General features: G+C 52.2%; 1 protein-coding gene across 1 annotated transcript; it reads right to left on the reverse strand.

The window, feature by feature from the left end:
- Positions 1 to 3,519: 3,519 nt before the first annotated feature.
- On the reverse strand, positions 3,520 to 21,430 carry MAP1LC3A (microtubule associated protein 1 light chain 3 alpha). The gene is made up of 4 exons (XM_048321861.1): positions 21,313 to 21,430; positions 11,268 to 11,323; positions 5,031 to 5,137; positions 3,520 to 4,500 (listed from the first exon to the last, which is right to left on the reverse strand). The coding sequence occupies exons 1-4, from the start codon at positions 21,350 to 21,352 to the stop codon at positions 4,338 to 4,340; spliced, it is 366 nt and encodes a 121-aa protein (XP_048177818.1). The 5' UTR covers positions 21,353 to 21,430; the 3' UTR covers positions 3,520 to 4,337.
- Between the last annotated feature and the right edge of the window lie 2,253 nt (positions 21,431 to 23,683).

The raw sequence follows: 23,683 nt of genomic DNA on the forward strand, positions 1-23,683 counted from the left end.
CGGCCGGGCTGAAGGGCAAAGATGGGCTGCAGCAGGAACCTCTGAGCAGCGGCTGGAACGGCAGGGCGGGCTCACCCTGGGTAGGAAGCAAGAGGCAGCAGAAACTCCACAGCTGTAGCAGGGGGCACGGGGTGTGCCGGCAGGCAGGGGGTGTGGTTTAGAGTGCAGCAAAAAAGCCCAGAGCAGCGGCAGAAAGCAGCGGAGCTGGGCAGACGCAGCCGGGCTCCTCCTCCGCAGCTGCCGCACGCAGCCAGGGAAATGCAGCCTCTGGGAAGGGTGGGGTGTCAGGGTCTTTTCCCCTGAGGCACCTGAACAGTTGGCAAGGGTCCTTTCCAGTGAGGCAGGGTGCCAATAAGGTCCCAGTTCAATGGCTGCTCTCACAAGCAAAGGCTCACCCATGGCAGGAGAAACAGGGCAGGGCTGGGCTCCAGCAGCGGCAGCAGTGAATTCCCCCCCAAGCCGCAGCTCGACCGTCCTCCGAAGCCGAGGGACCAAGAGAGCGAGGAGCTGCACCCAGCTCCCTTTTCCCAGCTCAATTCTTGCGGTATCTCTGCCCCTCCAAGAGAAACCCTCAGGTAAGAGAGTAGCCAGCTGCACCCTTCCCATGGAAACTTCTTTTATCTCTCCTAAGTATTGGTCATTACTGTTTCTTAGCGAGAGATGGGACAAAATTCCATGAGAGGAAGAAACAAAAGGAAAAATCCCAAATGCCAGCACAGGGCTTACCCAAAGGGGGGTAGTGGGAGCAACCCCTTTTCCTACAGGAACTCACTGCCCTGCTTTGCTGCAGGCTCAGTCTTTGGTGGCTCCTCATCCTGGCACTTCCCACTAACAGCCACAGCCATCCCAGATGCCTTCCTTAGGGCCACAGGAGCAATGTACCCTGGTAGTGAGGATGGTGGCAACTGACCACACGGCATGGCCAGTGGATGGAGGGCAGTGTTGGTTCCTGCTCAGCTCTTGCCCACCACATTTCCAACTGTGTCTGCACTTGTAGCTCCCTCATGACAAGAAATACGGTGCTAAACTGAAGCAAGTCCCAGGGACCCCCAAGGTGGAAAGGGTCTGGTGCACACGGCTTGTAAGATGGGGCTATGGGAGCTTGGCTTGCCCATCCTGGAGACAAGGGGACTCAGGTGGCTCTGGCAGCAGCATTGTGTGGGTGGTTGTCAAGAGGGGACCACACTGGCCTGCATCAGTCACAGCCTGTGTGCAGTCAGCAGGTGACATGTTGTGATCTCATGGCTCTGGTTGCTGATGCGTGCAGTGTAACATGTAGAGGCTTTGCTGAGGTGAGTGAGTGATGCTGTGAGGCATAGCCCCAGTGCAGTGCAGATTCACCCCAGGCTCTTGCACAGCATCACTGTGGGTAGCTTAAAGATGAACAGACCAGCATCAGGATCAGCAGCTCTGTGCTGAGGCAGATGGGGGACTGAAAGTGCCCTCCGAAACTGTCATGCTCATCCCTCAGGCCTTCACCTTCTCCTCTGTCATGAGGAAAATGATCAGCATTGCATTTGTATCTTTGCTTACTAGTGCTCTGCCTTACCTACCATTGTCCCAGGCTCATCTGTGTTCCACTGTACCCAGAGAAACCTCAGCTTCCCCCTACCCTGGTGGTTCCATCATTTGGCATCAGTCATACAGCTGTGCCACAAAAGCTGCATGGCTCAGCTCTGGGTCAGGCTGGCTGGCTCCATCAGTTTCAGTCAGTCCTTGAAGCCAGTCTGGTTCATGTAACATCATCCACTAGTCAAGCAATGCCTAAAGCAAAGCCCAGAGGCATCAGCCCACAGACAGCCCAAGCAGGCCGGGGTGCCCAAGCAGTTGGTTGTGTCAAAACACACAGCACTTCTGAAGGTCGGAAGTGAAAGGACAGCAGAATGGGGGGGACAAAGCAAAGACCCAGTTTCATCTCCCATGTGAAGAGGAGGGAACAAGACAGCAGCATTTTCCTTCAGAGACCTTTGAGAAGCTGCAGGTATTAGAAAGCAGGCCATGCAGATCCCAGCTGAATGGATAAACACAACTCTAAGAATGAGCAGGGCTGCTGGGTGCCCCTGGAGAGAGACTCCAGTTGTTACTTACCTTTATATACAACTGGGAGCTAAGGGCAGAGTGGAGGAACAGAGAACAGCAAAGAACTGTCTAAAAAAGAGTAAGAGAGATGCTGGAAGTGGTCAAACCTTGAAGATAATATCACATGGGAAGCACAAAGTGCAGCCCGGTGAAGGACTTGGGGATGCTGGTGGATGAGAAGATGGACATGTCCTGGCCTTGTGTCGTGGGCTGATCCCCCAGCGTGGGCAGCAGGAGAGGGGGGAATTCTGCCCCTCTGCCCCACTCAGGGGAGACCCCACCTGCAGAGCTGCCTCCAGCCCTGGGGTCCCAGCACAGGACAGACGTGGAGCTGTTGGAGCACATCTGCTATTCCTTTACCACCTCCCACAGGGAGCAGCCTCAGCTGGGCTGACCTGCGGCCACTGATGCACAGCCCCATCACCTGCAGCACCCATCCCACAGGGAGGTGGATGGAAGAGGACCTTCCCTCAGGGACTGGAGTTTAAATAGCATGAGGCTGTGCAAGGGGCAACATTCATGGCTGCTCCAGCTGCCAGGTCCAGCAGGGCAGCTGTTCTCACCTACACTCTGCTGGGAGCCGTGCTCCAGCTGGCTTCCAACATTTTCCTGCAGCGCTCTGTTGGATCTGTCCCTCACACCAGCTCCTTTCCTGGACAGAGGATTCCCTGCAGGTGTAGGACATAAACAGTCAGCTGCCACTCAGGCAAGCCCTGAGTTTTTTCAGTGCCTAAACCCTTCTCTGCTGGGCGATGCAAAGGAAGTAAGAGTGAGCCAAGAAGCAGGGAGACACTGACCAGCCAAATGACCATCAGGCCCTGCCTTTGGGGGCAGAACAAGTCTGACACAGTGCCCAGGATGAGCCACGATTTCCTGTACTGCTCAAAGCTTCCCTTAAAAGCAAATGCCTCCACCTCAAGTTTTTGTTCCCATATGAGGAAGCTTAGTCAAAGGACAAGAGACTCTACACAGGTCGGGCAAGGACAACCATGTTTCCTGTGTCACTATCTAGTCCTCTGTTCTCTAAACCAATCTTTCCCCTTTGTCCCAGCCCCTCAGTCCCAACCAGCTGCTTTTCCACAACTTGGACTAACCAGCTCAGAAGCCTGGGCAGGCACACACACACCAGTGAACATGGGGAACACACATCACACTTGATACAGCAGAGACATTAACACAGACAAATGAGATGGGAACAGAACATTCCTACAAGACACAACTTGAATTTATGTTTATTTTATATATATATTTATATATATATATATATATATATATACCTTTGTATAGATTAAACTGGGGGGGATTTTATCATATACATTTTTTTGGTATAATACATGAGAAACAGGGACAGGAACATAGCAAATATAAATCAGTACATTCCTTCAGTGAACTCCTTGACACACTGAGACTGAAAAATTGCATGCAATGGGGAGACAGAGAGAAGGGAAATCAATTTTATTAGGAAAAAAAAAGAAACAAGATAACCTAGGTACAACTGTCAACAGAGGAGCAGCACTATAGATAGCAAACCTGTATAAATTAAAAGAAAATTCCACTCTGACATCTACTATGCTTTAAAGTGCAACGAAGCCTGATTTATTTACCTACAGAATACAGGAAAGTTTCCCCCCCTCTCCCCATTCCAATCTATCCCTAAAAAAAAGAAAACAAACAAACCCAAACAAACAAACCAATAAAATAAATCTAAAGGATATACATTATCCACAGTCCTACAGAGACGCCTACATCTACTCAGTAGCACCAAGAATCTGATATGGGTGTAATTAAAATCAATTAAAACTCGGGAGCAATGGTAACATCTGTTTGCTGCTTCTGCAGACCTCCTGCCCTTTATGAGTGCCCAGGGGAGAGGCAGCTCTCCCTGTGCTGGGGTGATGGTGGCCCAGCAGGTCTGGCAGCAGCACAGCACACACAGCACAGCGAGAGCAGCGCAGGGACATGGGGACAGGGGGCTGAGGCCCTGCGCGGGGGCTGCACGGCTGGGTGGGGGTGTCACACACCTGGGCGGGCGCCTGGGGGAGCGGGACTGACCTACACAGAGGGAAAGGGTTGTGTGAGTCCAACGCGCGCCACGAGCCTCTTTGGTGACAGGGTGATGGGAAGGGGAGGGAGGGAGGGAGGAAGAGGAAGGGGGTCAGCACAGCCCCCCTCTTGTGAGCCTCTGGCTGTGTTGTCTTCTGAGGCCAGGGGCCTCTGTGCCACAGTTCATGTCTCCACGTGCCACCTCTCAGCAGCCCTCAGAAGCCAAAGGTCTCCTGGGAAGCATAGACCATGTAGAGGAAGCCATCCTCATCCTTCTCCTGCTCGTAGATCTCCGAGATCGGAGTAGACACGCTGACCATGCTGTGCTGGTTCACCAGCAGGAAGAACGCCTGGGTGGGATTCAGCTGCAAGCGGCGCCTGTGGGGGCAAGGGCAGGAGAGGCAGGGTCAGCCCACCTGGGGTGGGTGCCCTGAAAGCCAGTTCCACCTCCCCAGCAATGCTATTCCCTTGGGGCCAGGCCGGCACAGCCAGGACCTCCTCCCACAGCTCAGGACATGGTATCCGTGAGTCCAGCTGAGCTGCTTGAGGCTCCAAGGCCTCCTGAGTCAGGAGGGCAAAGCCCCCTTCTCCAAGTGCTGCTGGCAAGGGGAAAGCAGGGGGGCCTCTTCCCTCTGAGCTGAAGACTAAAAAGAGGGGACAGGACCCCTTCATTGCTCATGAGTGTCCCTTTGAGGGAGAGACCCCAGACCTTCACAAGGTGCTAAGAATCTGCCCTCCCTTGGCCCCCCACAACAGTCTGTACCACACACAAGGATGATATGGCTGCCACATCCCCATCCCTGCCCTCAGCAGCTGCCTCTGCCTCACTCTCACCCCACCACCCTGCAGTGAGTGGCCTGTGGGTGAGGACAGGCTCACAACATGCCAGCTGAGGCCATCCCACTCACCGGATTATTTTGACCAATTCACTCATGTTGACGTGGTCTGGGACAAGGAACTTGGTCTTGTCCAGCACTGGCAGCTGTTTCTCCCCTTTGTAGCGTTCGATGATGACCTGGGGAGAAAGTCAAGGGTAGGATTAGTTGTGTTCATAGTGCCCCACAAGCTGGTCCCAAGGTCACATATAAATCCAACTAGCAATGGGTAGAAAAGCTGAGGTAAGGCCCCACCTTGTTTCACCCTCACAGGAAACAAAACAAACAAGGACATGAGCAGTGACTACCAGGCTGGCTGCAGGTGGCTCTTCATCAGTCACCTGTGCCCGAGCCAGGCAGTGAAGAGCGTCCAAAACAATGAACTAAAGCACCAAGTGCTCTGGCTGGCTGACAAACAGTAGGCACCACTGGACTGATGTAGATTCTTGTCCTCTGGCATGCAGGAGATCTGAAGAGGAGTGAAGTATTTTAACATCACGTTCAGACTGACCAAACCCACGGGTTTTGCTGGCTTGAGCTACAGACTGAGCTCATGGTGCAGTTTCCTTCCCCTTTCCTTCCTGCTGCCATTCAGCATCCCTCTGCCTGCTCAGGAACAGCTGTGGATATTTCCAGGCAAGCGGCTTTTAGAAGTCCCAGCGAAGCCACTCAGGCATTCCTTCAGAAAGGGGGCGTTTGGATTGCACCAGTCCTGCTCCTTATGTTAACAGTCAGACACACTGACTCCAAGAAGGATCAGAAACCCAGGGCCACTCCTCCCATGCGCCAGCCCAGCTGTGCACTGAGCTTCCCAGGCACTCATGCATGGTGTCACCACGGGGACAGCCCAGCCGGTTCTCCTCTGCCAGACATCTTGCTTGGAAAAGCTCTTACCATCCCTACATTCTGAAATGGCTGAATGATGATTTCTGATCCATTTTCCTGGTATTAGAATTAACAATTTTCTTCTATGAAACTGTTTGCCAACAGCTGCAATTGCTGTTCTAAACCAGCCTGGAAAGGTACCTTTTGTATTCTGAGAAACAGGGTAGCAGGCAGTTAAAATAGGGAATATACTTTTAAGTAAAATGAAAATAAGTGAAGAATATACAGCTTAATATGTTCCCATTACAATGATGCTCTCTCACATCTTTCCAGCACCTTGTTTTCTCCACAGAGAGACTCTTGGATACTCATCAGCCCATCATCCTCTCCCACCTGAGATTAAACATTATTTTTCACTGTAAGGCAAGGAATTGCCATAATTTATTTTCCCAGGTCCTTTCCAAAAATACTCAAGAGACTGTAAAATGGCTTTTGGCAGGAGAGGGATGGAGCAGCGTGCAGAGAGGAGGATCCCCAGGAGATGGCTCTGTGGAGCCAGAAGGACCAGGGAACCTCTGGGAACACGGATTTCCCTTTCCTTTGATCCCTTGTTGACACATCAGCCTCTGGAAGCAGCAGCGATGGAACTCCAGCCAGCCTCCCCCAAAGGCAGATCAGACACCCTGGCTGGGACACTTCGGAGTCACCAGTGAGCTGGGAATGTCTGAGGAGCCCCTGAGGCCGTGGGGCTGATGTGACAGGGCTGCAGGCAGTTCCCGGAGGAGGGAGGGGTGTGAAGTGCCTTGCTGGGAGCTCTGCACCAAAACGGCCTCTGCAGAGCCCACCCTGGACAAATCTCACCCAAGGGGAACCCAACGCCTGGGCAAGCAGCATGTGAACACCAGGTATTGTCCCTTCGGCCTCTTTTGCAAGATGAGGATCTGATTAAAGAACCGTTTTCTGCAACAGACTAAACTATGCATTGGGACATCCCCCACCAACCTGTTAATGGCCCTTCATCCCTCCAAGGAGGGCACAGGGAGGACAAGATGAGCAGAACCATCCTACTGCATTTAACTTGAGTCTTACATGGACAGGTGAGTTGTTAGGGACCGAGTCCGGAGAGCTGGCCAGATAAATGACATGTACACCGATACGATTAAGCATCGTTCTCCCTTTATTGTTCAACTATGCCAACTTATATCTACTTCTGCAAAGATTCACCCCTAGTCCCTCTAGACAGCCTCTAATCAGTGGGGGAGCCAACCAGTGTATACCTTGCCAAGGACTCTCAGGGCTGCCTGCAGCCAGGTGCTTTCCAGGCCTGCCTGCAGCCAGGGGCCTGTTCAGGGGCTTTTCCTCAGCAACCCTGGGTTGTCCAATCTTTCCAGGGGTATCATATGCCCTTGTTCCCTAAGGAATCCCTCTACAGTGAGTATTTTGGCTGTGGGGAGAGGAATAGTCTTGAGGAGCTGAACACTCACAGCAGCCACATACAGGGATGCTGCTGTGGCCACTGGGAAACACACGGGCAACAGTGGGCTCTTCAGCTTTTTGGATTGCACGAAGGAGCAGCTACACAGCAGCTGTTTCTGCATCCACCTTTACCTGCAGAGAGGGCCCTGCACACCTGGGCAATGCCTCATTTCTCACAAGAGCAGGACCAGAGGCCTGTGTCTCTCACTACCAGCCAGTTCCATGCCCAAAAGAAAAACCTTTAGATTAATCCAAGAATGGGATGTGATGGCTGTCCTGGCTCTTAGAGCAGCAGCTGCCTTGTGCCCTGAGCAGACACAGAGCCTCTCATGTAGAACAAGTCCAAGAGTTTCTGTTCCCAGAACACGAGCTGCTATTTGGGTAACCCAGCTATGAGAACAGGTGGCCAATGGACAAAACGTTCTTGTCTAGCTCTGGAGGGAAAAGCATGATCAAATGCTAAAGTTACATCCCTGTGGCCACAGGGCGGGTGTACACAGCCACCTCCCATCCCATATCCTCTTCCAAGCTGCTGCCTTGAGCCAGGGGGTTCCTCAGCATGGGACACCTGCTCTTGCAGAGGGAACCCACCACAGATCTCTGCAGAAATCACATGAGTAGGCACAGGTGGGGAGGGGAAATGCTTAGGGCAGAACCTGGAGTCCTGGTCCCGCTGCAAGGGGGGCTTGGACAGTGTTTATAAACACAACCTTTGTTCTGGGGCCAGTCTGGAGAGGTGGAAAGGGAGTTTGGTAGGGAATATGGCTGGATGTGGCGGTCAACAGAGGCAAGGTCCAACCAGGAGTGAGGCTAAGAATGTATTCCCAGTAGGCACAGAGGCTCAAATGTGTATACGTAACACCTCCCTGACATCCATGGCCAGGAACAGAGACTGACACAGACACACACAGGACTCACATGAGCACAGTCTGCACCAGCCTCTGGCAGAGCAGGGTGCAGAATAGACACTGTAGCCCTCAGTCAAAAAGGTGTTGATCCCTGCTCTGGTGTTGATCCATCCAGAGTGGTGTCAGCCCTGGACACTGGATCTGTAACTCCCCAGAACAGCCCTCCCAGGAACCCAGAGAAGGTTCTCCCTTCCTCTGAGTCCACAATTTGGGTTTCCATCCACCCCTGTGCCATCATGTGGGATCTCCCACCTGCCATTGCCTCTCCATGCTCCTCTGTGGGTTCTCAGATGAACCCAACAGAGCCCTCTCTGCATGGCCCAAATGCCCCCTCAGCCCTCCCTACCAGCACAAGGGGTGGCCCTGCCTTCACCTCCCTCTAAGCCCATGGCTCACCATGCCTGCCTGAATTTAGCACTGCAGGGCTTTGGGAAATGGTTTGCTACTGTTGCTGCCCAGCACAAGCTGTTCCCCAGCAATTTCAGGCTCTCTCAGAGTTCAGTCATCTCCAGAAAGATTCCTGAGGCTGAGAGCAGGCAGGGACAGTGCGGGGGGGCACAGACTCCCTGTCCTCTTACGGGACAGAAGATGATTTCTAAAACATCTATTGAGGCTGTGGATGGAGGTTCCAGTGAAAAGGCTGGAAGTTCTCTGCTTGTTCTGACTGCCCAAGGAGGCACCACCCTGCAAGGAGCAGCTGGAGGTTTCTTCCCAACAGAGGTGAGTGTGAGCAGCACCTACTGCCAACACAACCATCTCACCTTCTCAGCAAGAGCTGCATGTGCCTGTGGTCAGCACTTTCTACCAGGGAAGAGCAGGCTGCTCTGGGAAATGCAGAGACAGCAAAGGAGCCCCTGGCATGAGGTGGACAGGGAACCTGGCTCATGCCTATGTCCTTATTACATGTGCCAGTGTGGCATCCTGGGATGGGACTTCCCTTCAAACACAAGCAGAGAACTCCATGCCTCAGGCAGGGTTCAGGTTACCTCCTGTGTTGTCTCTGGTGAGCTCAGACAGCCATCATGGCCCTCTCTCCATGCAGACACACATGTACATGTGGCTCAGTCCCTTCCTCAGCCTTCCCTGCAAGCACACTCATGGAAACAGGAGAGACATGCCCTTCCCTGGGCACACAGCCAGGCCATGCCCTCTGCAAATCCTCCTGGCCCCCTCTCAAAGTAAAAGGGACTCGCCCAAGGACTCTGGCTGGAAACTGGAGATGCAGGAGGGCAGCAGGTGCCGTGCAGCTTTGCCGTGGTATCTGCCAGCAGTAAGGGTGCAACCTTGGATCTCCCTAACTCCCCTGGGCTGGGGGCTCAAACCCCTCTGCTAATTCCAAGCGCCTCTCCAGGGAAGCCAGTCCCTTGGAAAACACAGCTCCTGCCTTTCACAGATGACCAAGACCTTCCTACAGCCGATGAGCCTGCAGTGCTTGGACCTATGACAGTGCCCACACCACACTTCTCCTGCACAAGGCTCTGATCACTGCCCAGCACTGAAACCTGCAGGAGCTCTGCCCTGGGAGTGAGGAGAGACAGCACCAAAGTGGTGCTGAGGTCTAATCAGGACCATGCCTTTAGAGACACCAGTGACACAAAGACGGCTGGACCCCACAAGGCCTTCATGACCCTTCTCACCTCTTGGTTATTTTTACCCTTCCAGCAAAACTTGCATTGTGGTGTTGACCCCAACACAAAGAGCACTACAGCCATGGGAGCTCCCCCACCATGTCTCAGTAATGCTGTAAAACTCTGCCTGTGGATACACAGCTCTGGCTCCTTCTGTCCTTTCCCCAAGCAACACACATCTATGTACAGGCACTTAATTTATGCACATGTGTGTGTTTCATGTACAACTGATTTCTAGCCTGGCCTTACTGCCAGAGCCTGAATGCACTGCAATTAGCTCTGCCACAGCTCTGGAGAAATGCAGAACCAGTCTAATGCCATTAAAGCCACGTTAAAAGCAGAGGTCAATCAATGTGTTGATGACCTGGAGTACTGGTACCCAGGGTGCTGTGAGGGGCAGGCCCTGCTCTGCTGAGCTGGCAACACGTGAACACCACAGTGGTGGGAGAAGAGAAAGTGAAAGAATTCTTCTGGCTAGAAGACATTGTGCTATAACCAAAACAAGAGTGAGGCAGGAGTGGACTAAGATGGGCCAAGAGCAGTTTGAGACATTCAGTCTTGAAGGCCAAATACTGATAGTCTGCAATTTTAAGACAAGGTTGATGTTCATCCAACACTGAGAAGGAGCTGAACTAGGAATCCTGTCTTTTTGGTCACAGATGCTATGATATTGCAAATAGTAAATCGAGCAAGCCCCAAGTACATAATTTCATAGAATCATGGAATGGTTTGGGTTGGAAGGAACCTTAAAGGTGAGCAGGACCACCTTCAACTAGACCAGGCTGCTCCAAGCCTCATCCAGCCTGGTCTTGAATGCTTCCAGGGTTGGGATGTTCCTCTAAGTTCTCCATCTTCTCAGGAAGAGAAGCAAATACTTAGGCAGGAACTCAAAAGCACACTCACAGCCAAAGAGCAACTCAGCATATTAGGTGTAACATGGGCAGGAAGAACTGCAAGTTCGTGGTGTCTCACCTGTGCCTGTCAACCACAGGTGCTGGGAAAGCACAGAACAGGTATGAATGATCCTAACAGAGCCTCTGCGCTTTCAATGCAGCAAAGATCATGCCGCACGTATTTCTCTAGGCAGAGAGAAATCCTTACCAGGTTATCCACGAAAAATCAAGTAGCTAGTACAGCCAAAAAAGCCATTTCAGAGTTTTCTCCTGCTGCACTAGCTTGGAAATAGATTTGAGATCCTATCAGTCCCCTGCCTCTAGGGCAGCACGGAACTTTAGAGCCAGATTGTCCTTTGCATGGCAGAGAACGTGTCTGCTATTGAGCAGCTGGCACACACAAGGCACTGGAGGCTTATGGGGACCATCCTGTGTTGATTCCAGGGAGCAGAGTTTTGCAAGCTCCATGGAGGCCACCCAGGAGCACAGAGGGGTCCTGAGAACAAAGTCTAACACAGAAGAGCAAGAACAATCACTTACCGGGATTTTGTTTGGATGCTGCTCTCGGATCTGCTGAACTTCTTTACAACGATCCGCTGGAGAGAAAGAAGTAAAGACATGAAGTTAGAAACACCTGTGTGTGGTAGGGCAGGCAGAACTGAGGTACCCACCCTGCAAGCCACAGCCCTGATCCAGAGAGAGAGACATTTCCCAAGGAATGCACCTTCTGCTCACCAGGCCTTTTCTGATCATGGTCTGCCAGATGTCAGCTTCAGTGACCAACCTTTCATGGCTTCCTACTGCCCCAACCATCTCCCCCAGGCTGGAACACACCACTCTGCCTGGTAAAACCAGGCAGCACACACCTGGAAATCAGGAGAGTGAAAGGAGACCATAAAGATAACAAAACTAACCTAAATCCACCCTAAGCAAATGCAGCTCCTGGCCATGGGTGCAGGGCAGCAGCACAGCTTTGGGGGCTGAGCTCTGCAAGTTCAGGCTCTTTGTGTCTCCTGGATGTTCCCCCAAGGAGACAATTCTCCAGCTGGGGCTGGGTTTTAGCCATTTCCTTCTGCCTGTTGTGCACATCCAAGCACTATCTGGCACAGTGCCTGGTTCCACAAGAGATGCACCTTGCCAAGGAGGACTCCTTCCCTAGCACAGATCTACAGGATAGCTACAACACCTTTTGGCCTGACACAAAGTATTTCTAAGCCTGGATACAGGAAGAAAACCTTAAGCAAGGAGATGATCCACGTACAAAAAGACTTTTCTTGCAGTTGTTCTCACACTTTCTAACCCATTTTCCTCTAGAGTTTATGTTTACTGACACACACAACAGGCAGCACACAAAGCTTGTGCACTCCTCCAGTTTACAGGAGAATTCCCATACCCTTCACTGCTTTACCAGTCAGCTCTCCGCTTTCCACAACGCAAAGCGGCAGAAAGGAGAGGAAGAAGCAGTACCAGAGCCAGGTACAGCTCTGTGCATGCTCCTCCTGGGACACTACAGACCTGCACTCCTCCTGGAACTGCCATTACTCTGGGAAGTGCTTCACAGCCTACAATGGCCCATCTGAAATGCCCAGAAACTAAGTCAGGGGGTGAAGGTCAGTGACTAAGCGCTGCCTAGAAAAGTGAGACCTGAGTATTGCAGGATCTGTCACGGGATCATCCTGCCACACCCAGCATGGCACCAGCTCCAGCCCGACTCCCCTCACCAGCTTACACAGCCAGCCCCAGTTTCTCATGGCCCACTGGGATAATGGAAGGCAGGATAAGTGCATGTGTTTGAGTGTTTTCTCCCCACAAATGTTGAGAATTTCTCCTCTGAGCACTCAATAAAACCTTACAGTTTATATGTTGAATTTAGCTAGATATGACTTTGGGAAGAAACTGGAGTTTCTTTAAAGGCCACAAGACTACAAAATCACCACATCATAGAAGGTTTTGAGCACCATTTCTGCCTCCTCTAAGAGGAAAATATCACTCTGCTAGGAATTGTTAGACCTTTTATTTGGTAGGACTCCATCGGCGAGCAACACAGAGCAAGATTATGTGGATTTCATGAAAAATTCAGGCATATTTGTTTTGAGTTTTATGACTGAAGATGCAGCTCCTCTTGTTTCCTTTCCGCCCAATCCAGTGTTAAGGGATCCAGAGTCATCCTTGCGATACAGACAGTTTTCCCCTGAGATACCAATCAGCCAGGGAGTCACACAGACATCAGCACCACATGTGACACTGGTACAGAGACACCTCCCCGGGAATGCTGAAGGACACAGTGACAGCAGCACCCAGCCCACAGCACCCAGCTGAAGCAGAAGCACCTGCCCCCTCCCACAGAGCCCCGTTCCCATGTGTTCGCTGTGTCCAGGATGGAGCATCCAAAAGGCTGGAGATCCAGAGCTTGACTGGACAACACTTATCACCAAGGAAATTCCAGCAGCTTGACTGCAGCCAGCTCAGACTTCTCGGTGTTAACAGAGTCTGCAGAGCTGTGTCCTCATGTCTGGCCAGTCATCCTGGCTTCAGTGTCCACCCTAGCCTGCTTCTCTCTCCACACTATCAGATGGCCATGTGGATGAGCTTCTTAAACACCATGCACTGCCCTGCAGGGTCACAGGACTGTTTGCACAGGAAGCCCCAACAACACAGGTAACTGTGAGAAGGGTCTGAGAAAGAATTTGCTGAGGGCATGTTATCATGGCTAGTAAATGAAGATAATCTTGGAGCATCCAACTAGCCCAGGCTGCATGTGCCAAAGGGCAGCCACATGCCAGACACCCCTTCCTGCTCCCTGGAAGCATCACCAGCTACAGCACAAGGAGATGACACAAGGCGTCACCACCTCCATTTCCACAGAGGAAACAGAGGTGCCTCCTGCCCAGCACACTGAAAAAGGTGCCACACAGAGAGGAAGAGGGTCCATCATCACTCCAGCTGCACATCAGTGCCTCAGGATCCCACTCCTGGGACCACTGTCCTGTGTCTCCCAAGGGGAGCAGACAGGGTGCCCTGGACAGAGACCAGTGCTGTATTTTTCAGGTCTTGCTGACTCCATGCTCAGGTGCAATCAAGGGCATGAGACACCAGTGACAGAGCTCTCAGCTACCCTCAAGTCTGCTGGGCCACAGTGGAGGCTTCCCTGTCCCACCCTTTAAAACCTGCCACATGCCCAAGACCTGCTCCCTCTGGCCAGCAGGACCCAGGGCATTTGCAGCCTTCCTGACCCCAGGGGACTCTGTGGCAGGGGGCTGATCTGCAGGTTACCACAGGTGCTGCTTTGCTCCAGGGCTGCTGGATCCCTCCAGCAGGTCCGTGTGATTGCAACTACAAACACCTCAAGCACCGCGCTTCTTCCTCTGCCCTGGAAACGCCCATTTCAGAAACTTCATTCAGGAAGGCAGTTAGGAGCAATCCCACCTAGGGTGCTCAGGTTCCTGAATATACAGGCAGAAGTTTCCAGGACACCTGAAGCTCTGCTAAAGAGCACACTCTGTCCCATCCTAGCCTTGGAGAGTCAAGGAAGCAGGCTTGGCAATCAGGAGAAGCTGCACCAATCCCTGGAAGATTTCCATGCACACAGGAGTTCAGGCACAAGAGATCTCCAGCAAGAGATAGTGATGGTCACCCACACCCTCTTCAGCCTGGGTGAGACTGAGAGGTTGAGCCTGTGACTCATGAAAGCATCAACATCACACAGCAGGAACAGTTATAAATACCAGCCTTAATTTAGTGTCTATATAGTCTAATGTAGGTCATAGGAATACAGAGAAAATGGTTAAAGGGCACTTCAGAGAAACCTGGCTGGAGGTGCCAGGCCAGCACCCGAGCCCCCACTCACACAGTGCTGAGGACAGGCAGGATCTCCCCCGCTCCACTCCAGCAGTGTTTGCACACTCACATTTCATACACAACAGGCCTGATCTTACAAACTTTGCTCTCCTCCTGCAGCTCTCCCAAACTACAGCTGTGCTGAAGTTGAGACTTCCCCCTTTCCTGCAGCACCTGGCTACAGTTAATCCTTAGCCAATGTGCAGAGTGAACCAGAGCTGTTTGCAGAGCCCTGTCTCCTCCTCCTCTGGTCCCTCCTCGCTGCCAGGGGAGCAGAACACCACACCTGACTGCAGCAGCTCAGGGGCTCCATGCAAGAGGGGCTGGAGGGGCTCCAACCACCTGCTGTTCCAAGGAGCTGAGCAAAGAGTGATGACCTGCATCAGAGGGAAGAGCCCGATCCCTGCTCCAGCTGTGGGCACCACATCTCTACCATGAGGGAAGCCAGACTTCTCCCCAGTGCCAGGATGTCAGAGCTCAAGATGGCAGCAAGATAAAAACCACACAATTTTATTGGTTATTCCCAGGGAAACTTCTCTGCTAGGGCCTATTGAAAGATAGGAGTATTTTTGTGCATTGCATATGCCAGGAAATTGCCTATTTCTCCTCCAACTGCTGTTTAAACTGTTAAGTACCAACAGCAAAGCTTGCAAATTGCCCAAAACACCAGAATCTTGGCTGTTTTCTTGACTGAGGCCCTTCCCAAGCTGAGCTCCAAAAGATGCGAGCACACAGTGTATCCCATGGCAATGCAGGATGAGATCATTATGGCAGCTGAGGAGAACAGTGGAAAATTTTAAGCCACACTTTGCAAACATTAACCTTTTTTATCAGCAGTGCCCAGGAACCCTGGCCACGGGAGCCAGGTCCCTGCTGTGCTGGGTGCTGTGCAGACACGGGATGAAAGGACAGTCCTGGATGCAAAAGAGCTTCAGCAGACAAAAGATACAGATGGTGGGACAGAAGGAAAACACATGGCAAGTCCTCCAACAGCGTTGTTGCATAAGGGGCACCATTCTTCAGGAGACGCTAGACAGGCACTGCTCAGGCACTGGTGCTGCCCCAGGGCAGCAGGTGGGACTACAGGGAGAGGCTCTGCTGCCTATGACCAGCAGGAATGCTGGTAGGAAAACACCAGTAAGAACAAATACCACCTGGAAACGTCATTGGTGTGCTACCAGATAAACAGCTCCTGAGCTGAGCAAGGGCTGTGTGTGGAGAGCAAAGCAGAGACCAGAAGTGCAGCCATGAGCTACTGCCTCTCCCTGCATCCCACAGCTCTGGGGGACAGACATCTCTGGCAGCTCCAGCAGGCTGCTGGCCCTGTGGCTTCTCCCTGCCATCCACACAACACCCTGCCAGCCAGCATGGGGAGGGATCTGCCTCAGAATTGAAGCAGATGCAAAAATGAACCTGTTTCTTCAAGAAGCTGCTGTGGTCAGTCCCAGGGCAGAGTGCTACTAGAGCATGGACTTCTCTCCAAGAGATTTTCTGCAAGGAGAGGAGGAATTGGATGGTTTGAAACCAGGATATGTGTGGGATGAGCTGGCAAGTGCTGAAGACACAGGCCAGTTATGCAGGTCATTCCAGACAAACATCAATGACTATTTCTGTAATATCACACCACCCTAAGGCCAGACACCTCTAACCACCAGGAAACACCACCATGAATGTATCATGGCTCACCCAGCACCTGACTTGACCTGTCCTTGCCCAGTGCTTCTTCTCAGGCCAGTGGTGCTGTGGGAGGAGCGAGAGGAGACTCCCACATCCAGGAAGGAAGGAGGTCATGCCCAGGGCAGGTGTCCTCAGCACCAAGAAAGGGTGCTTGTTCCAGGCTATATAGGACAGCAGCACTGCAGAGACCTGACAGTGCTTCTGATCGTCAGGTTAATTTCATTCGTCTGCAAAGCTGGGTGCTCCGGACAGGACAAGTGACTCAGGACCAAACCTACACTGCTTTGAACCTAAAGGCTTTGAACTGATAGAAAATGTGTCTCTGCATCATGAGCCTGAAGCTTCACTGTCCCTGGAAGGTACTACCAACATAAACATGGAGCAGTGGATGCTCTGTCTCCATGACTCTCCATCCCATCACTACAGCAGTGCATACCAGATGTGCAGTGTCTGGGAGGATTTCTGAATGCCAGGCTCCTGGGGCCCTGTGACTGCAGAAGGATCTGAGCAGTCTTATTCACTTGCAAAAGTCTCCAATCTTCCTGGCTCCAGAATAGAGCTTGAAAAAGAATTTTAAAACAGAAAGAGGAAACATCTTCATTTTTCTTAGCAGTTTAAAAATGTAACAGGAATATGATTTTGAGCCTGGCTCCAGGAATGAGCATTTGCATCTGGCAAATCATGATAAGGGCTCAGCTCGTGATCAAGCAGAGCCACACAACTGTGAATTCTAAATTCATGTTAAGACACTTGTCCTCTGGTTGTACAGTACCACTGGAGTGACAGGACAAGGGGGAATGGCATTAAACTGACAGAGGGCAGGGTTAGATGGAATATTGGGAAAGAATTGTTCCCTGTGAGGGTGCTGAGGCCCTGGCACAGGGTGCCCAGAGAAGCTGTGGCTGCCCCATCCCTGAAGTGTCCAAGGCCAGGCTGGACGGGGCTTGGAGCAGCCTGGGACAGTGGAAGGTGTCCCTGCCCATGGCAGGGGGTGGAATGAGATGGGCTTTAAGGCACCTTCCAAACAAAACCATTCTGGGATTCCACGTCACCCCTGCCATGGGCCATGCAGGATGAGCACAGGACCTCCATCATCCAAACAGCTTAAAGCTCACTGCACCCCCTGAGTACGAGGGGCAAACGGGCAACACCTGCGTCACATGAGGACGGCAAATGGAGCATTTACATCACAGTTCCAGATAAGGAACTGGTTTTTTGCTCAACATTTAATCAGTTTCACTATCCTTGGTAGGGGAACAGCAAGTTCCCTCTGTACAAGCCTTCAGGAGGCTGCTGTGCCAGGGTTTTCTGCTGTGTGACCTTCCACCTGGACAACCTTCCCACCCATAAGCCTCCAAGACAGCAGAAACACACTCAGATTTCTCAGAACTACTCAGGACACTTCAAATTGCTCAAAGAAAGACCTGGCACTCCTGGCAGGACTGTATTTTGGTGCAGCCCACCGTGTACCTGCCTGCACCAAGAGCCTTTGCCCAGCACGGGTCACTGCTATTTGTGCAAACAGGCCTGGACATGCACAGATGCTTTGGGGACACGTGCCAGACACGAGAGTCTTGAATTCATTCCTGCATTTTTTCTCACATTCCTGCATTTTCTCTCACAGCCTCAAACCATCTTCTGAGGACAAAAGGCAGCGAACAACAGCATGACAGACCTGGTAGCATTTACACATTGCCAGTCAACCACAGAATGTCACAGGGGCAGGTGGCACTGTGAGACCTCCCAAGTGACTCTCCTGACTGTGATCCCTGCTGGGACTGACCACAGAAGGAATATCAAAGCCAAGGGACATGACTTATCCATGGCTCATGGCTACTCGATGACAGAGGCAACAAGGGCCTACCAGCCTGACAGCCCCTGGATTCGCCAGTCTCCACCCTTCTGGCTCAAAGGAAGATCTGAAGTTTTTATAGTGAAAAAAAAATTAAGCAATGAACAAAACACACAGGTTTTATTATTCCTGGCTGCCACTCAGGACCTTGTGTTATATAAAAGAATAATAATAAAAAAATCAAAATTTGTGGTCTACATGTCAGGCTGGCATTTGTTCTGGCCTGTTCAGTTCTTCAACGCTGATAATTACCCCCATATCCAGTCAAGTCACAGAATGTCCTTGGTAATTAATCCAAGACACAGGCAGCTAAGCAGCAGCTTGGAGCAGCATCCTCCTCTCAAGGAATCCCAGCTCTCAAGGCACAACTGCCAGAGCACAGACACCCTGAGAACCAGTCAAGCACCAGCGAGGTGCTCTGGACTCACAGACCAACCTCACATCAACACCCAGATGTTTTTCCAAGCTGCCAACAAGCAAAACTGTTGTGACAAGCACAGGATGGTGTGTGAAGCAGACAGTTCAGCCACTGCTGGTCTCTCAGTGGGTACAGGCATGGCTGAGCCACCTGGATGAGTCCCCAGGGACGGACACATTTGCCATTCCCCAGAGGCAACAGGGGATTCAGCTCCACACCCACTACTGCCTTTCCTCTGAAGAAGAGTGGCTTCCCACAACTAAAGGCAGATCTCCCAGAGGATGGAACCTGGGATGGGAACACTCTGTCCCACAGAAGCTAAGGTCAAGCCTCTATGTTTGTCAGCAAGCCAGGGGCTCCAGCTGAGCCACCGGACACACGCAGGTGCGTTCCTGCCTCCGTTTCGGCCAGACACTGGGGCACAGGACCGAGGTACTCTGGGTTATCCAGCTGGTCCAGGATCCAGGCCCGTGTCCATACCATGCTGGTTATGTGCTGCATTGAAAACACAGCTGACAGCTGCTGCCAGCCCAATCCAAACCCCTGCTTCAGGAGCAGGAGTGGGACAATGCTCCCAAGGACTCGTGTTCCTTTCGGGAAGTGCAACGGTGTCGTCAGGCTGCTGCACGCTCTCACTACTGCCAGGACAGCCTGTTCCTCTGACACAGACCACAGCTTTGTTCTGGGAATTGTTTTGGACTCCTGCAACAGATCTGAACACGCCTCAGTGTCTGGGTTCAGCACATGGATGCAGAGGGTGCTGCCACATTTTATCCCCTGCACCCACATCAAGGACGTTCTGTTGCCAAGGACCAGCTCACAGAGCTCACCTTCCCACCAGGGATAGCACCTCAGATCATGGAAGGAGTCACTGCTCCATGCCCTCCACACACCTTGGATCAAACCTCTGGTGTTTCCCAGCCAGTCCCCTTTCCCAGTCCTCAACAAAGATGAAGAGAAATCAGGAAATTATGCTCAGGAGAGACCCAAGACCAATCAGATGAACAAGCCCAAGAAATTCACAGAAATATTTCAAAAATACAAGAAGGGGGAAAACAAGCATTGAGGAAAGCTGAATCTTCACTGAGGAGCAGCAGACCAAGACACAAGGCAGTGACTTGCCATGAAACTGGAGCCTGGGTGCCTTTTGTAAACAGCCATAGCCCTGACTCTGCCTTTTCGCTGCTTTTTTGGAACCGTTCCATTTCTGTAAAGTTTTGAAGCCTTAAAAATTAAGCCATTCTGAGGGTACAGAATCGCTGGTGATGTTTTCCACCAGCCCTCTCCAACTGCATTGTAAACAATCGCTTCCTGCTCCTGTTGTGTAATGATTCAAAGACAAAAACAAGTCGTATTTACTTTCTCCAACAGAGCAATTCCAGCCCTGACCCAAAGCAACTGTGGGGGCTGCCAGGCCTCCTCCTCCTCCTCCCCTCCTCCTGGCTCAGCTCCGCAGCCCAGTCAGCTGAGAGAGCAAAAGGGCAGAGGAAAGTACAGAGAAACAAGGAGCACTTGCAGTTGCCGGCACCAAACTCCCTCACCCCCTCTGTCCCTCCTGGGCTATTTTAATCCTGCTTTCTTTCAACTACTCTGAGCCTCAGATTTTGTTTTCCTTCTGGCTCACACAAAGTCTGAGCGATCCACAAAGGCAAACCAGACTCCTCTTGACCATAATAAGCTGATTCTCACGAGTTTAACAGTAGGCAGTTACTAAGGGGCCGATTTAGGACTTTACTGCTTTTAATACGTAGCTTAGGAGAACGCAGCAGGGTCCCAGGAAGTATCCCAAGCTCCCAGGCTTCGGTTGGTTCTTGTTTGTGCGTGTTCCCTTGGCTCGGTCCTGTGGCAGGGGAGGGCTGGGTAAGCATTCAAGGCTGGAAGGGTTGTGCCAATAAAATACCAAATATTTACAGTTTCCAAGAGAGCAGCAAGGGGCTGGATCAGCAGTTTTCAGCAGGCAAAAGCTCCAATTTTAAAACTCACATAGGAAACACGCCCTCACCTGCGTTTGGACAGTCTCTGGCCCAATATGAGGCTTTTAATGGCAGGAAAACATCGATTTCAGCATTATACAGCCAGTAAAGCTCAACTGATACCCCTTCTCCAGGGATTTAACCTGCCAGAAACACACACCTCTCCCTGCGCCAGCGGGCAAAGGGCAAGAGAAACAGCAGTTGATGTTTCCTCTGATTCCACAACAGGGTCTAGAGATAAAACCTGGGACTCTCTACAGTCACCTCCTCACCTTTTGAGCCTCCCCACCGTGCACCATTGACAAATGGGTGGGGAAGATGTGAGCATTAACTCCTCTGGGTCTCCACAACCATCACAGAGGAACAACAACCGCCCTAACGCTGACGAGATGGGGAGCGGGGAAGGCGATTTTTGGGGAGCTCTTTGTGCTCTGACAGTCAAGAGTGAAACCCGGCCACCACCCTCGTCCTGGGCATTCCAGGGCTCCTTGCGGCCGCCACCGCGCCCCAGTGACCCCGATGCCCTGGAGAAGCGGCGACACAGCGAGGATGGCCCGGGGACGTCGCTGCGCTCCGGCCGGGCGCGGTGCTGCCCCCCCGGTGCGGGGCCGGCCGGGATGACATCACCGCGTGGCGGCTGCGGCACCGCCGCCCCCGGCCCCGCGCGGGCCCCGCTGCTCCCGCGGCCGCGCCCGGCGGGGACCCGCGGCGGCCGAGCCCCGGCCCGGGCGGGGCCGCCCCGCAGGGCAGCACGGCGGGGGCGGCGCGGGGCAGATCCCCCCGTCCCTCCCTCCCTCCCTCTCTCCCTCCCGGCCGGTCCCGGCTCACCGAAGGTGCGGCGCTGCTTGAAGGGCCGGTCCGAGGGCATCGCGGCGGGACCGGGACGGCACCGGGACCGGGCGGCTCCGTCTGCGCTGGGGCTGCGGCGGAGCGGCGGTGACGTCACCCGGACACGCCCTTCGGGGGCGGGGCTCGGCCCGCCCGGGGCCCCACCCACCCCCGCGACCCCGGCGCTCGCTCTCGGTGGGCCCGCGGTGACCCGGGTGCCATCAAAACCATCGACCCGCACACGGGCTTGGGCTGGAAGGGGTCGTGCAGCCCAGCCCGTGCCACCCCCTGCCATGGGCAGGGACACCTTCCACTGTCCCAGGCTGCTCCAAGCCCTGTCCAGCCTGGCCTTGGACACTGCCAGGGATCCAGGGGCAGCCACAGCTTCTCTGGGCACCCTGTGCCAGGGCCTCAGCACCCCCACAGGGAACAATTTCTTCCCCATGTCCAATCGAAATCTCACCTTTTCTAGTCTAAAACCATTCCCTCTTGTCCTATTACTATCTGCCCCTCTGTTTTTTATAAGGCCCAACATGAGAGAGAGCAGCTGGTGACATGAGGATGGCTGTGCCCGGTCAGTAGGAACACCATGGCAGAGCATCCCATTTCCCGATGGGACATAATGGTTTATTCAGAGATGACCCCAAACAAGCACTTTTTCCAGTCCTGTTAGAGCAGAGCACCTGAGGGCCTCACTTAAGGCAGCAGAAATACATCTGGGCTGGGATTTCCAGAGGTGCTCAAGGGACAGAGGTGTCCATGACTCCGGCCTGCTGTGGCATCTTCTGGACATCTCAGATCAAACATCTTTCAAGTGTCTGCCAGCTTCGGGCAGCAAACGTGGCTATTGTGAGGAGGGTGGAGGAGAAGGAAGGACTCTGTGGGGATGAAGCCACACCAGCTCAGACCACAGATTCCAGCCAACAAACCTGGACATAAACTATCCTCACACAGATACTCAAGCATTTGCAATTCCCATGTCTACCCCAATCATCTCCTCGCTAACGAGCCTGTTGTTTTCCCTGCTGCATTCACAGCCACGGCTATGCTGAATATTTTAAAGCCCGCAGCACGACTACAAATAGGGCAGCTATTTCTGGAGCTGGTAAATGAACCAAAAACAACTGCAAACAGAGCATCAGTGTTTCACCAGGTTTAATAAATATCCCTCCTCACTGCATGCCACGACAGGAGCTGTATCATGTTGGAGCAATGTCTCATTGTTACAGTGAATTGGCACAAAACAGGAGTGAACACAAAATGTTAGAGGATTAAGTATAACCTTGGTAAAAAAAAGAAAATAAATGAAAAATGCATCTATGAAAGAACTACTCCGATGATTATGTCACCAATTAAAAGAAAAATATGTTTAACAAGAATTGAAGAAATTCTTGTTTCCTTGTTGAGTTTACCCAAGAAAGAAAACACTTTCATGGCCAATATAATGGATTTTCCTTGACCAAGCAGTAGTTAAACAAGCACATACTGGTAAGGAAGTATAAACTCTTCAGATTCACTTTCATAATTAAGATACAAGTAGAGACATTAATCTCTGATAGAGGTCCTGTTAATCAGAGAATACCTAAGGGAAAGCAGGAATGTTGAATCACACATGACAAGTGATGAACCTTACAGACTTCATCCTCAGGCAAAGGGGTTTATTATTGTTGCTATAAAGTGTGAACCTCTTTTTGATGAGAGGAATGTGGAAGTCTTTCCAATTTAGTGATGTGGCCCCTGTTTTTATCCATGCAGACCTCATTGCAGGACTGGGGCCATAATTCCACAGAATATTATTCAGACATGTGGAGAGAGAGAAAAGACCCCACTTCATAGGAGCTCTGGGCCTTCTCTGCATGTTAATGTACTTACAGAAATGGGATATGGATCAAAGAAGTTTTACTTCTAATACAGCAGAGCATGATTTATACAGTTCTTCCTTCAGCCCTCGGCTTCTCGAACAATCCCGCACACATTAATGCCTCTCTTGCCTGGTCTCACTCATGTCATTGGCAAAACTCCTTAGTTAAGGAGGTGCATTTCAGATCCAACCCCCCCTGGATCAGTCAAAGATTTAAGGCACCAGTGAGCTCCTAACATGACCTGGAATCAGCAACGAGCTTCCCGCATGCCATCAGTCCTCAGGGTACCACCACTGACAATGAGCAGCACTCCGGGATCTTGTGACACCACCCAGGGAGGGAAATCTCCCTGAAGGCGATCCTGTAGTGCTGGTAAAGGAAGTGTATTTTTGTTAACAGACCTGCGTTGATGCTCAGGCTCCTGCTGGCCAGGGCAGTGTCCGAGCTCCTGCCCCTGCACCCCCTGGCTGCTTCTGCTTCTCCTGCAGCTGGTTGAGTCCCAGGGAGCT

This window comes from Corvus hawaiiensis, chromosome 17 (genome assembly GCF_020740725.1).
Source record: "Corvus hawaiiensis isolate bCorHaw1 chromosome 17, bCorHaw1.pri.cur, whole genome shotgun sequence".
Lineage (NCBI taxonomy): Eukaryota > Metazoa > Chordata > Aves > Passeriformes > Corvidae > Corvus > Corvus hawaiiensis.